The 15,641-nt window shown below is 41.8% G+C and overlaps 1 protein-coding gene across 1 annotated transcript in view; it reads right to left on the minus strand.

Annotated features, from left to right (window-relative positions):
* Positions 1–15,641, minus strand: part of EP300 (EP300 lysine acetyltransferase) — a 58,818-nt gene that overhangs the window by 30,107 nt on the left and 13,070 nt on the right. Inside the window, exons 2-6 of the mRNA XM_031600239.2 lie at positions 14,801–15,459; positions 6,759–6,935; positions 4,373–4,634; positions 3,514–3,627; positions 2,451–2,687 (exon numbers count right to left, since the gene is read on the minus strand). Coding sequence (XP_031456099.1) covers positions 2,451–2,687; positions 3,514–3,627; positions 4,373–4,634; positions 6,759–6,935; positions 14,801–15,459 — 1,449 coding nt within the window. The remainder of the gene's footprint in view (positions 1–2,450; positions 2,688–3,513; positions 3,628–4,372; positions 4,635–6,758; positions 6,936–14,800; positions 15,460–15,641) is intronic.

Here is a 15,641-nt window from a genome sequence, read left to right on the forward strand (position 1 = left end):
CCTCCAAGTGAAACATCAGCAATATTATTCTTCTGCTCATCTTCCTGAACTTTTCAGCAAGCAAGCAATTTCCATTTTCTGCCAATAGTATCTACCAGAATATTCTCCTGCAGAAGGTTCTGCATTACAAATTCTGTTGTTTTCTTAGAAGTTTCTTCTGTGATTCAGAGGCTTAGAGGACATATACTCAAAGGATTCAAAATAAAAGATTCAGCTACAACCTGTATCTGACAAGGTTCACTCTCACCTGTTCCATAGTTAAGGATCCTACAACTAATCCAGTGTAGGTATTAAAAAAAAAAATCAAAGTGGCAATCCTTTATAGGAAAAGGCTCTAGTACTTTATCTACCACCATCTTTTCTGAATCACAGCAAACCTCAATCACCATAAAAATTTGCCCACACACTACACTTAAGATTCAAGAGAAATCCAGTTTATTTGGAACATCTGAATAGATCATTTGGTGAAGCTGAGTAGTATGGAAGCCATTACTAGTCTTTATACACGTTCAGGACACCTGAATCCCATAGAACCTGTACTTCAGGAGCATTTCTCATACATACCTTTATGAGCACTACCAACACTTTAACAGACTTTTCATACAGCTGCCTCTAGTTCCTTCCCTCACAATTCATTTATTTATTTTTTTTTAATCTTTCCCAGACCCACTTTGTCACCTGAGAGCAAGGTGGTGTAGAAGACAACTACAAACCTTTGCTTTACCTCTCTCTTTCAACTGCCAGAAACAATTTGTTCGACCTACTTAGGTCTGCATCTCTTCAGATCAGAGCCTTCACCAAATCCTGATCTTTGTCCAAAACATGCTCTGCTATCATGCAGTCCATAAGCTGACGCCCACAGCAGCTGTGGATGCCTCCTCCCTGGAGGCATTCAAGGCCAGGCTGGATGGGGCTTTGAGCAACCTGGTCTAGTGAGAGGCATCCCTGCCTATAGCACAGTGGTTGGAACTAGATGATCTTAAAGGTCCCTTCCAATCGAAACCATTCTATAATTCCATGATTCCTACCTCAATCGTTTTAATTCCCCAAGCCTAACAATGAAACAAGTGAAAAATCTATATTCTCCAAGCTTATCCTTTCTATGGTAGGCTTCACTTTTTCAATCTCCAAGAACTTTTCAACCCATCTATTTGGCTTTTATTTTTACTAGTGCTAAAAGGAGTACCCAGTAAAAAGGAATAGGCATCTATGTCTGTAAGGAGGAAAAAAAAACAAAACAGAAAGACTTAACTTGGAAAAAAAAAAAAGGGATTACACACTACTGTCAATTTCTGAAGCCCCTCACTACAACTTCCTGGGGCTTCTAGAAATTCATCTACTTGTAAAACACTAATGAAGAATTAAAAATTGTAATTTTTATCTAGTTGTTCTAAGACTAAGCTCTCAGGACTCAATTTAAAACACTTTACATTCTGGAAGGCAAAGTTCTAGCAGTATACAAGCTGCAAGAAACCTGTGAGGATCAATCATCTCATTAATGAGTTTACGCTATCCAACAATCTTCATGAGTAACTCATGAGTATGACATCCTCTGGTGCAGAGACAGCACAAACTGCAATCTGCAACCAGCTACTACTTTTCTTGGCAACCTTTCAGTTCTCCCCCATTGGTACTCCTGAGCATACACGACACTCACTGTGTACATGAGCTTGTCATGAGGCATATGGGCCAGACCATAACTCCACACAAGATTGAGATAAATGCCTACCAGTCCAGCTATCCACTTTTCAATTAAAGCAACTCAAGCTAAGAACTGAGAGTGAGTAAAGTTCCCATGATGTCATCCCAAGCTATTAATCATACATTTGATAGGTAAAGGTTACTTTGACACCAATGATAGCCAAGGCACAATTAAACACACTTCAAATTTAAATTCCCATGCAATCTTGTGCGATTTTACAATAAGCCACACAGACAGTTTACAGTTACGTGAGTCTATATGACAGAATTCAGAGAGAGAGGAACATACTGCTTTTCATTTTTTAAAACTAACGTTGCAGATCTGAGAAACAAACATGAAATGCTACTGTTCAAGTGACAAGGAAGCATTTCTGAATGCAGGCATTCTAATGCCTGCATTTCCAATTAAAAACTCAAAAAATTCCTGACACTGATGTAACAGTATCACTATAAAGCTACAAGACAACATTAAATAACATGCTTTAGAAAAATTAGTTCTTTTCCCCAAAAATATTTTTCCAAAAAACATGCTTTCCCCAGAAAGTCTGTTTTCCAAGAGAAGACATTTGGGTCCCCTGAAGTCCCCTGTTCCACTGAGCAGATTGATATTCCATGTCTAAAATACTGCAAATTCACACCTTTTGCACGTTAACTATCTGTAACTAGGTAGCAGGTAAAAAAATTTCCATCAGATATAGCGCAGGAAAATTGCCTGTAGTTTATATTTTAACACTGACAATCGAACTTACTCATAGGATTCATCGGGCGCAGACCCTGGGGTGACTGTCCTTGTTGCTGATTCTTCACTTGAGCCTGAGTCTGTGTCTGCATCTGGTTCCCTTGATAGGTTAGTCCAAGGGCTGCATAGGCTCTCTCGATGGAGCTGGGGTCTATCTGACTGGTAGTGCTTATGCTGGGCGTAGTCTGCTGCCCCACACCCACGGAGCCGGTGTTTGCAAGTCCTACTGCAGCTCCACCCAGTAGCGCTGGAAGAGATGCACCAAAGTTAGTAAGGACAGTGGGAGGTAGTCAAAGAAGTCTACAAAAAGAGGGAGGAGACTACTGGTTGTTCAGAACCAAAATGTCTCCTTCTAGGACTATGCAAGTAAGATGCCAGGTCTGGAAAAGCCATTGTGAAAACAGAGAATAAATTTTGGCCCAAGCAGTCATTTCAATAACATTGTTTTCCTTCTGAGCTGCTGAAAAGAAATCCTTAAGTATTTAGGACATTGTTTGCTCAAAACTGAGAATGGAGGCAAATGTCACAGAGTTTAAAGGCAGAAGCGTTCAGCTCTTCAACAGCCATGCTTTGTTATTTTCTTAGAACAAGAAATATTCCAGTTCATGTCATGCAAAGAGCCCAAAATAACATTAAGAACCATGAGGATACAGTTAACAAAAGGACAGAAATCTTGCAGATTTTGGCAGGAAGACCAAGGAGTCAGAAAGGAGAAGAGGAAAGAGAAAAACAAGGGAAGACAAAACATCAAAGCTCAATGCTGAAATGACACAACCCTCTCTGTGCGTAAGTCTGTCTACAGGAGATCATCAGCTCCAAAAGGTGGCAGAGAAAAGTAAATCAACTGGTTGAGAGCACTACAGTTCTTGTCCACCCTTACTACTCTCCTGCTAGAAAAGTTAGAAAGCTTCCACAAAAACTAGATAACAGCTGCAGAAAAATATTCTGCCACTCCAAAGCAAGATGACAATTGTACTATGTACTTCCATGTCAAAGAAGACCATCAGCAGAGTACAAGCAACTCCCAACATGCATTTTATGGTTTATCACGCAGAGCTTCCTAACAGACTTACATTGTTGGTTTCTTTTGTCCCCAGCATTTTTGAGTGGCAAACATACAGGACAGTCATGTCTCGTACAGTTCTTCCAGTGCGAGATGATTTGTCGAGAAGACGCGCAGTGTGCCACTGAGAAAAGGAAGAGAATGAGAAACCTTTACAAATTAATACCAGCACCTCCACACAGCCAATACAAACTAGGTAGGGAGTAGCTATTCCTCTCAGGGCACACATCGATTTCACAGCTCAGTAAAGGATTAATTGAGATAGTTCAGTATTAGCTAGCCCTGAATATGTAGCTAGATTGGCTTAATTAAGTTTCCTTGGAAGCTCTATCTTATGTTTCCAAGCCTAGTTCTGAGAACAACACCATATACATAAGGAGTTAGGCACATGGAATCAAGCAATTAAGATGCCAGCAACTGGGACAACCCAAGTACACTTAGGCTACCAAAAAGAGTGCACATCTCCCTTGGTTTCTAGGATAGATTGGAGTTCATTAGAGCCAGAACCACTTTAATTCTGGGCTAGTTATTGCTTAAGATTTGTCCCTTTCATTTCGGGGAAATAGAGTCCTGCTTACATATTTCTCCTTTGTGCCTGCTGTTATCAGAAGACAGCATCCAAAAGGTTTTGCAATGAGTTAGCAAGTTAAGAAAAACACTTTCATTTGTTTCTTTTTGTAATCTTGCCTTAACTTGACCCAAACTTTTAAAGACTGAGGAGGAGGTTATAATTTGAATCCCTAAGGGAACAGACAGGTAAAAAAAATTCAATTTCCCAAGCCACCCACTTGTTCTCCATCTTTTACCATAAGCCCTTCTGGACTTGCAGAGGTTGACCACATCTATATAACCACTCCTCCCCCACTTACCCTGGCAAGATTTGCCAGCCTGACAATGTGTCATGTGGTTCAGGACATTCTTCATGGTTCGGCAATGGGGGAGGTTGCACTGCCGCACCTCACCGTTGGCCTGTTCTCGCCGTTGACACTTGTGAGCGTGTAAGAGGAGAACTAGTTGTTGCTGAATGAGTTTGCGTTTCTCTGGATCTGCTGTTGGAGCTCCAGACCCCATTCCTTGTGAAGCTGCTGGCCCCATCCCAGCTTGCTGAACTTGGGGTGCCTGCTGCTGACCCTGGAGGAAGGAGAAAGGAAGTGTCCAGAAATAAAACTATTTAAGAATCGCCTATTTAACATGGAAACACCAAAAAGAAACAAATATATGAAGAAATATTACATTGTGTGATCAAGGGAATATACCACCTACCTGTAGTTCTGGATGATCCACATTAAACCCTTCCCAACAACAGTGCTGGCAATACTTCACTTGCCAACTACAATGCCCTCCTCACGTCATACCCTACCTATTTCTAGCTCTTGCCTTATAAAGGACCAGCAGAACTTCACTTTGCACATGCACACAGGTTAATGCTTGCTGCTAGCCCAACTACAAAGTGTTAAGACTACTTGGGCCTCAAATAATCTTTTGGAAGCTACAAAGTTACACCCATAAATCTTGCCTTAGTGGAGGAAGGCACTTTTTGGAAGGAAAATTTTTTCCCCCTGCTTCTACCGAGCACTTCAACCAATCATTTCTAGAACGGGAGAATGAAAGGGAACTTAAGGGAACCTCTTACCATCAGGAAGCTTGTACACATACACGCAGGAAGAGCACCTACTAGTCTCTGCTGAAGATGAAGCACAACTTCAGCATAATGCATGTCAGAGAACTAATGTCAAGTATGGCAACACCTACTATTTCCATACTGACGTTTATTTCTTCAGACTTCCTCTTTCTTCTATATGAATTGTGACAAGCACTCAACAAAAAAAAAAAGAGGCTCAGGAACTCTGTGTTGCTTGTTTCACTTCAAAAGCCTTCAGTTTGTAATGGGCTCTTCACTTACAGAATGTTTTAAGGAACGTTCATGAAGATCTCCAGTTATTTTAGAGCTCAACTACCTGCACTCCTAAACTCCAGTTCTTCCATAGCAGTATTAACCTTTCATTTTACAAGGAGACTCTACCAGTTATTCAGTCCCTTCAGGGCTTTTCTAAGCTCCAGTACAACCGTAGCTGCCTTTTTGCAGTCTGTCATTCTAAACGACAAGAGAGACAGCAGCAACTCTTCATTCCTAGGTCCAGCCGGGTAGCAACTCAACTTCAAAAGAGAGTTATATGCTCTGAATTGAACAAAAGCTTGACAGTAAGTTTTGGCAGCTTCTTTATTGGTTAATATAACCAACTGGCAATACTAGGATTCCAGTGTTTCATGCTCAACTTAATAAATAAATAAAACCCAAGGAATCACCCTTTCTTTAATTCAGAGATACAAATTTACCTGGGAGTGTTTTTCAGCAAATTACTTAGGTCAAGAGACTGAGTCCTGAGGAGGTAAACAATCTAAGATCCGAAGCAGTGACAAACACAAGCTATATTCAGAAGCACAATTTTGTTTCACAAACAAGAATATACGTATGAAAAAAAAACCACACAACCCAACAATAGTGGGGCACTTCACATGTCTTCCTCCTAAACAATTTAGGCTCTTAAAATAATGAAGCAAACACATTCAGCCCTTGCTCCCCTAGAGCACTTGGCACTACTGTTAAATTCAAGCTAGTGAATCCAATGCTCATAACTTATAAGCTTGGGACATCCAACTTTTCCACCACTCACTTCCCCTTTCTCCAAGCCTTGCTGCAACCACAGTGTTGAGAGGAATGAGGGAAGAACACTGCTACCACAGTAACACTAGGACCATTGCATATGCTCATGTAATAGCACAACAGGAATGAACACCCAATTGGGACTTCTAGACACTATCACATGTAATACATTTGAGAAGTATTACTTATCCCAAAAGCATCAGAAGTATAAACAGAAAAACCAATCCTCAAGACAAAACTACATTGAGAAGGAACCCAGTGAATCGGACACAAGAGAAAGGACGGGAGAGGAGAGCAGAAGTTCCCACACAGGTAGCAAAAGGTAACTTCAGATAAGGAGCTCCTTTCCACTTTTGCTGCTAATAGGATTTCAAGGGTGAAAAGTAGAGGTGCAAGTTAACAGAGAGAGCACAGCTCAGCTCTCTCTTCCATATCAGCCATTTTAGGAGCTTAAGCAAATAGGTCATGTGTAGATTCAGAACATGCATTCACAGCTGCAAAACTTCTAACGTGGCAGCATCTGAGCACTGCACACTGTTCTGCTTTGGTTTGCCACAGTATTTGCTGAAGATATCTTTCAATCTACTTACCATGTTAGGCATTCCTGTCCCAGGAACTGGCTTCTTGTCCATTTGAAACTGTGGTAAGCTATTTTGCAGTCCAGTCTTATTCTGCATTTGAGGTCCAAGACCACTGGCTCCAATCTGCTGCCCGGTATTCTGACTATATGGCTGACCATAAGGACTGGGATTGCTCATCATTCCCATCTAGGAATTAAAATGGCAAGACATTCAAGTAAAAATGTAGTTCACAATTCAAAAGGCAAACAAATATTTCAGAGAAGAAAAGGCTATCAAAGCCATGAAACAGCTGCAGTGCAATCCTGATCCACGTGCTTCCCTTGCTCCTTCATGTGCATGTATTTACAGCTATCACACTACATTAACTTCTCAATCTGACTGCTCCTATAAACAGAGCGAGGCCAATCTATCAATGCTGAAGTCAGTTTGGTTGGAACTGCCCTGATTCTTAAAAAAAACAAACAAACCAAAAACACCACAACAAACAACCATGTAGTTCAACGGATTTCTCATATCAGTTTCTCAATCACAAATCTGTACACTGGACTAGATTAGGAATTTTCTGCTTCCACCAAAAGGAGACAAATACCACCCCCATTCATATCAGCAAGGTTTACCCCAAATACTTCCCACTCAACTGTCAACATCCCCACAGGTCCTCTCCATAGGGCTGTAACAATTCTCATCTGCATTTTCAGTACACAACAGCTTTCAATTTAAAACACACCACAGACACAGGTAACACCACAAGCACACAGGCACTGTAACTTGCTCGCAGCGAGCACTACTTGAGGTCAAACGGGACAGCAAGAAGGAATGCTGCAAATAAAACAAAGCTATCAAAGCATACCATGGAAGCAGATTGATACACAGCGTTTGTTCCTTTCTGCACTACGTATCAACTATTTGCATACTCAACAGTTTTAGCATAACAGAATATATGGTTTGTTGCCTTGGAGCGCTCCAGAATCTAAGGAACAGGATCAATCCTGCCTATGAAGTAGTTTGCCCTCTGACTTTTTCCATTTTATTCCCTTCTAGTTTTCACAGAAAATTTGGTCTTCACAGACCAAACAACTGGCAACAGAAGAAGATCAGGAAAACCGGAGTTTTTTGTTAAGACTACCAAGCTCTTGCCATGAGTCAAGCAGGAGTCTCGAGCAGCCTTAGCTCACCGTAAGAAAGGCACACAAGTACTTCAGAGAGCTGACATTTCAATTCACATTAGTGTGTGACACAGCGTTCAGGCTACTGGATGCTTGTTTGGATCCAGGAAAATACCCAGACTTAATCAAGAAGTGCATACAAGCTCCTATGGCATGCATCTGTCCAAGTACTCCTGCATTTGCTCTCAGACCCTCTTCCCCTAGTAGAAGCACCTTGTTCCTGCTCCTCATGAACTCTCTCCAACCCACACAGAAAAGTAACCTACGAGCCCACAGATTACTTGTTATCTGTGATGACCCAAAGTTTTCTTTTTCCAGGTTTTAATTTCTGCAGTCTGTTTTAATTTCTATTACTGCAGCCTTCAACTCACATTTGTAAAGCATAACAAACCAACGCTACAGGAAAAGTGGCACAAACCTTACTGACAAACTTGACACTTTGAGAAAATTCACTGGTCAGATGCCTGATAACAACCTCTTCCCCCCGCTCCAAGCAGTAACTATAATCACACAGTGGTAATTCATTAGAGAGAAATGAAAAGAACCTCTACACGTGGCAGATAAGTTGTGCAATGATGAGGAAAAATTTAAAATGCTTGCTTTGTCTCCTTTTAGCACTGCCACTGCCATGTCTCAACTGTGATGAATACACACATGGTGACAGGCAGCTGCTGCCCAAAATGAGACAGGTGAGACCCAAGCCTTTATTGCTACAGGGAGCCAAGTGCACTGGAACCTCTGAGGACGTTTCCCTGTTGCTGCTGCTGCCTAAAAGCAAAAGATTCAAAGCTCAGGATAAGACTGCAGGAATTATTTCCTTAAGAAAACACGGAGTTAGCTCTCACCAGAGCACATAGTATGTGTTAGAGCATATAGTATGCTAGCCATCACTAGCACTGCCCCACAGACCTTGTACAGCTTATGCTGCTACCAGCCTTTTGAGAAAACTAACCAAACAATTGAGATCTGAAGGCTGATAGCACATTTTCAAACTGTGATGTCATTGGGAGAAAGCAAGATGCTCTGCTTAAGAAAACTGAGGGACTTCTTCCACTGATATCAAAGGATCAGATGTTCTGATCCTGTTGTCAAAGTACAAAGATTCTCAAATACGAGCCATTGGCACTGCTCGGGGTACAACATCAGCCCCTCCAACAAGGAGGCATGGCCAGGACAGAGGGCAGGCATTGCAAAGTGATCCCAAAAGCCACACACAGGCATCATCTGAGAAGGGTGTTAAAGCCCCAACTGCCTCAGTCTCCTGGAGGAAATAAGCAGCCACACCTTGGTCCATACAGCTGCCAGATCCACAGCCAAGCTTTGCAGCACTGTCCCCAGTCCTGCTGTCACTGACCCACTGATGTGAGACAGACAACGTGCACACAGCTCCAGGCTGAGTCAAGGGAAGGGGCAGGTGGCAGCTTCTTCACAGTGACATCACAGGGTCTCATCAGTGACCCTGGCACTGGAAGCAGGAGTATTCCAGTGTCATTTGACGTGACACACCGGGAAACATGGATAAGAAGGGGAAGTGTGTGTGTGTGTGTGTGTGTGTGTGTGTGTGTGTGTGTGTGTGTGTGTGTGTGTGTGTGTAGGGGGGGGGGGGGGGAACAGGAGAGAACATCAAACAGGAAGAAGCAGGTGACCTAATAACTAATCATAGAAGGAAGATTAAAAAAAACAATCCAGTAGGCTCAGAGTTCATCAGTTGGAAAAAAACAAACACAGAAAGACTGACATTACAGTTCACCATCAAATTAGTGAGTTATTGGAGGCAAGGGGTAGGTACATCATCAAACACTGAAGTGCCATCCAAGGCAAGGCAGTTCTGGTGGCACTGCATGAGATAGGCACGAGGCTTCCTTTGCAACACCATGTAAAAACATGTGTGGCTGCACTGTGGCCCGAAGTCAGCGAGTTCAGAATCTGCACTCCTGGCCTACCTTCTTCCACTGCTCTTCCCATTGCATTTCTTCATCTACTCCACCTGCCATCCACCTCTCTCTCTCTCCTCACAGCCTCAGGTTCCTTCCATCACATACATGAGGCCTTCACACACAGCAGGGCAGAGGCACATCACGATAAAGGAGAGGGATAAAAAGCAACAGATGATGATGCATGGCTGTTAGGTGGCAAAGGAAATCTCAAATGTTCATTCCTTCTACACACAGCAGAAAACAACCGTGCTTGATTTTCCTGCCTCCACCAGTTGAGTTTTTATAACATTGATTGAAATAACCCAACATTTGCACTATCAGCTATGCATCTCTATTGGGGCAACTGTAATACATGCACTAGTTAAAGAGCACGCTGATGTAATCTTTCCATATTTGCAAGTAGAAGTTAATTAACTTTCCTAAACCGGGAAGTTATTTTTATTAAATTCCAGCTGGCTCTTTAAAGAGGAGATCTTGTAACTGATTTATTGTACGTGGCTTTCTGGTGCCATTCAACTCTCTGATAGAGCTCACATACAGTCTAACAAAACTGTGCCAGAGATATCTGCTACAATCTTTCCAAGGACTGTTAATGATGGTTATTCTCTGCAGATGATCTCATTATGTTTTAAGGTATCTACTGCAAGACACAAGCATTATTTCACTGCCATTTGTGTGAGAAACTCCCCTATCCACTCCAACTTAGATCCCAAAGACAAAGCCTTCCTGCTCCCTTTCTTCTTCAAACACATTCTCCCCATAAACTGGGACAAAGTGAGCAATTATACACCTTTTACACCAAAGAAGAAAAAGCAAAGGGCCATGAGATACAGCTACACTTTCAATTAATTAGTACTTGACCATAGGGCACACTTGAGGCACAGAATCTAAATGCTATGGGTACACTTGCACATTGAGTCAAATGATTACTGCAAATAAAGCAACCAAGAACATTGATCTGCTGCTGCCCAAAGTGTGACACAAATATACTAACGTTAATGCACATACGTTGGTTTTTACTTTCTTTACCTAAATTTGCTTTTGGAGGGTGTCATGATTTTCAGCCTCTGCAACTTTCAACATGACATTTCTGACTGTTTTATTTAAAGGAAGGTCTAAATAATCGTCTTTGTAAAATTGATTCTTAATACAAGTGCTAAGCACTGATAAAACAGAATAGTGCCTCCTATATATAAGAATATAAGAGGGAGCTCTGTATATACTCAGACAATAAACCACATTACAAGGAATTAACACCACTTCTAAACCTTTAGAGTAATTTCACACGCAAGTGAAACAATCCAACAGGAAAGGCAGTGGCTTCCCTACTCACCTGGATTGCCTTCAGGTCCCTGCCGTTGATGAAAGAGCATTATGGTGATCAGTGGGAGACCCAATGTAAATGGCCTGAAAGTCAGGTGGACCTGTGCACTTTGTGAAGGGCATGGCCCTCTAGCAAAAGGCTGGACTGTAAGACTTCATCAATAACTGGGAACTGCAGAAGGAGCCAGGAGGAAAAGCCACACTAAGATTTTAACTATATATATTTCCAAATGAAGAATGCTTCAAAACAGGAAAGATGAACTTGTTCTTAACTTACTACGGAGCTTAAGTTTGCTGTTTACTCTTGAATCAGAACTGGAAGGCTAGCCAGTGAAATAAAATGCCTGAAAAAAAATGCCTGAATGGTGAAAGAATCAAAGCATTACAAACAGTTTCCAAAACTCTATTTTAAGAGTAATAGGAGTGCCAGTCCTCTGCACACAATCAAGCACCCATTAAACAAAAAGCTATTCAAGAAAGCAAAACTTGTTCTAATTCCTTTCCTCTCCGAACATTCCTTTCAGGCTGAACCTTCCCAGGTGTTTGGAAGCCACCCCAAAACGACTGCAGGGCCCATGCTCTGACCACAGCACCCTCTGCTTGAGCCCATCCCCTCCCCTAACATCAGGTGCATTTAAGGTGCATCACAGAATCATAGAATGGCCTGGGTTGAAAAGGACCACAATGATCATTTAGTTTCAACTCCCCTGCTGTGTGCAGGGTTGCCAACCACCAGACCAGGCTGCCCAGAGCCACATCCAGCCTGGCCTTGAGTGCCTCCAAGGATGGGGCATCCACAGCCTCCTTGGGCAACCTGTTCCAGTGCTTCACTACCCTTATTTGCATCAGAAAACTCATTCAAATTACAACTTTTTTTTTTTTTTTTTTCCCCAATGACCAGGTGAGTTTCAAGCCTGGATTCATTTGTCAGCACCACTGCTACAGAGACAGGAATGCCTGTTTGTATTCCAGAAATGGCTTACAACATACATAAAGCTACAGCATGGGACCATGCTACAAGTGGCTGATTAGGACAATTCAAGTTTGTGTGTATCTGCTGACCTCAAATCAATTGGTTATGGGCATTTGGGATTTCAAGTGCAAAAAAAAAAACAACCACCAAACAACAACAAAAGTTACACAATTAGGAAAGTGAGGAACATGCCTACCATGTAAAGTGAGTGTCCCACTGCCACCAGTCATTAAGGAGAGGAAGAAAACATTTCAGCAGCTCCATAGGACAGCAGAACAAAGCAGAAGCATGACCATCCTGTTGCTAAAATCCAGGACCACTTGGAGCTCATCTTTACCATTAAAAGAGCACAACCTCCTCCCTTCCAGTAAGTTAGCATACCACCAAACATACGGTACTCGTCTGTAAAAGCCATGGTGGATGACACACCTCTGTTTTACTGAAGGACAACTCCCAGAAGCAACCTCCCACCACATAAAGGGCCGACTCTGGAAAGCCAACACAACATCGCTGAATGCAGCCCAAACGTTCTGCCTATTTTTTTTTCCCCCTCCTACTAAAGGACAGCTCTGAAATAATGCCCATTTTCACAGCAATGAAGGAAACGTATGAAAGTTACTCCACAAACTCCCACATTAGCAGCGACACCGTGCTAAATTTATCAGCTAAAAAAAAAAAAAAAAAAAAAAGGCCTTTGGAAACAACTGCTTAGGGTCCTATGTTTTCATCTACTTTGTGAAGATTTGTAGGTGGGGGAAAAACAAAAGCAGATGGGTGGGGAGATGAAGCGGTCCGACATGCCTGTTGTCAGACTGCGCTAACTCCGCTGCACAAAGTGAAACACAGGCTCCCTGCCAGCAGCCAAACCAATTGAAGGCATTCTGGAATTTCAGCCTCCATTTCAGACCGTGCTTTCTCATCCGCCAGTCGGGGCTGCTTCACGCGGGCTGTGCCCGCTGTGCTCACCCTACGAGTCTCCAAGGGTTTTCTCAACAATTAAAGAACTTTACCTTCAGCTTCCCTCCCCCCCCTCTCCTTTTTCCTCTCTCTTTTTTCTTTCTTTTTTTCTTTTTTTTTTTTAAATCAGGCTGAGACTACAAGCAAAAAAGCAGAAGTTCTGCATTGGTGTAGATTCCCCAAAGCACAAGGTGCTGCTTAGTTTAGATGTAAAGCACAAGGCAGGATTTTAAGAAGCGATGACGGCTTCATTTTGAACTATTTCAGCCAAAAACTCAATTTTGTGGCCTTCCTTGATAGCTCCTAGATAAAGAACACGGTGTTTCATTGTTGCTTGAACACTTTAAAGCTCCACTTTAGGTGCAATAAATAAGGATTAAGATGTTACATTTCACCCTGAAACTCAGTGCATTAATTTTGGACCTCTGAATACAGTTGTTTTTTTAACATCGAAAGTCAACAATCAACTAATTCCAATACAAAAACTCGCAAGTATTTCTTTCCACTATGAATTACATCTACTGCAGCAATGGGACTTTGCAGCAATGCATTTATCAAGCAAAGCTACATGAAATGAACAGACCACAACATTAATGTGTTACTGGTCACAGCTATCAGAACCACAGTTAGCAGCAAGATCAAAAAGATTTTAATAATGCTCGTAAGACATTAATATTTTATTTAGTGCATTAAAACATAGCAAAATCATCAACACAGCAGAATTCAGTCCTTCTAAAAACGAAGTTTCCACTCATTAACCAATAAACACAAAATAGCCCCATCAAATGAAATGTTTACATATTTTCAAGTCTTCTTAATCAAAACCCAAAAACTTATGCAATATTCATCTGTTTCCCTATGCTAGTGAAACTATTTGTGCAAGCTAAGACAAATTTTAAACAACTTGTAACTTAAATCATTTGGTCTTCTCCCATTTTTCCAGAGCAATTACACAACAGCTTCATTCAAATATCTTACATTACAGAAGCACATCCATCCCTCTCCAACAATATATTTTTTCAGCTTTCCAATATAGAAAAAGGTAGACAAAAGTAGACAAAACCTTTCCAAACTAAAAACTAGAGCTGGGTGCAATTGGACAGCTGTTAGGAACCCAATTCTTGTTTGTAGGTATTCACACAGGCATTCTTTCTCCAATAATTCAAGCATGTATTTCTTTATAAATCCTACATATGTCCTAACACACCCAGCACATCAGCCCACTCCAACTCATATTTGCTTCTTCTCATCCTACAGCACAAACCAATACTCATCTGATCACAGGCAGCAAATACTCTCATTAAGTGTCACACAGAAAAGCACCACAACTTCTAAAAGATCCCATGTTGTTCCCATCACACTCACCACACTAGATGAGAAGATACAGTTGTGGACAAAAGCATGAAATAGATTAAATACTACAAAGTTGTTAATTTAACATTGATGATCTACACTGCCACAGAAATAAAAAAACCAAACCAAACCACCACCACTTGACCTAGTAACAGCCATGCTTGCTGATTAACTTCTTGTTTCCCCTGATTGCCATAAATACCACTTTGACAGTATATTAATTATTTAGCACAAGATCCAGGACTCTTAAAAGACAAAAAATGCTATTCTACAGAATATCTACTGCAGATGAAATAAAATGATGTGAAAAAAGGTACTAAAGTCAAGCTTAGCTTGCCTTACCTTGTTCATGGCTCCAGGCTGCGGCCCCCTCAGTCCAGCCTGTCCTCCCATCTGCGGAGAGCCTTGCTGCAGTGTCTCAGCCAACAAGTTACCAGCAGTTCCCATTCCTGGGTTTGGGTATGGCATATTTGGTCGCCCTCTGCCTGCTCCAATCGAACCGTTCATGACTTGCCCCTGCATCACCCCCTGTCCATTGCCTGCTGCCAACATCCCAGGATTCATGCCAGCATTCATCCCTGTGTTCATTCCCATGCCAGGCTGGTTAACTGGACTGTTTACTGTTGGCATCATTCCTGCTGTAGATTGGGCTGAAGGACCCTGATTTGGTCCGCTTGTACCCATCGCCATACTGGGAGAAGTCAACCCAGCCTGTGCCATGGGGCTTTTCACCATGCTGTTCAACATTCCCATTCCAGGACTGTTCTGTGGAGTTTGGCCGGCCATGCCCTGGCCAGGGCCACCAACCCCCATATTGAGATTTGGGGAGCTACCAGCCCGTAAAAGTTCTGACAGCTGCTTGTGTTTAGAGGCAGCATCTTGTGCCAGGCCAAGGCTGGTCTGCAGCTGATTAATGTCACCACCATTGGTGAGTCCCAGTTCTGTGGAGCTGATCAGTTCATCTGGCAAGTCATGTTCCAGATCAAATAGCGATCCAAAATCTGAAAAACAAGAAATTTTATAAGGTCAATGCAAGCAGCAGTAGAAAATTTCTTCTTGAGTAAAAACATTTTTTTTATCAATTCTCGTTTTTTGTTCATTTAACTATCAAAAATTCATTCACTATGTTCCAGTGGAATTCCTCTATCATTTATTACTGAAAACTATCCCAATTAGTCATCAT

The sequence above is a fragment of the Phasianus colchicus genome, chromosome 1, assembly GCF_987193195.1.
Source record: "Phasianus colchicus chromosome 1, bPhaCol1.hap1.1, whole genome shotgun sequence".
NCBI classification, from domain to species: domain Eukaryota; kingdom Metazoa; phylum Chordata; class Aves; order Galliformes; family Phasianidae; genus Phasianus; species Phasianus colchicus.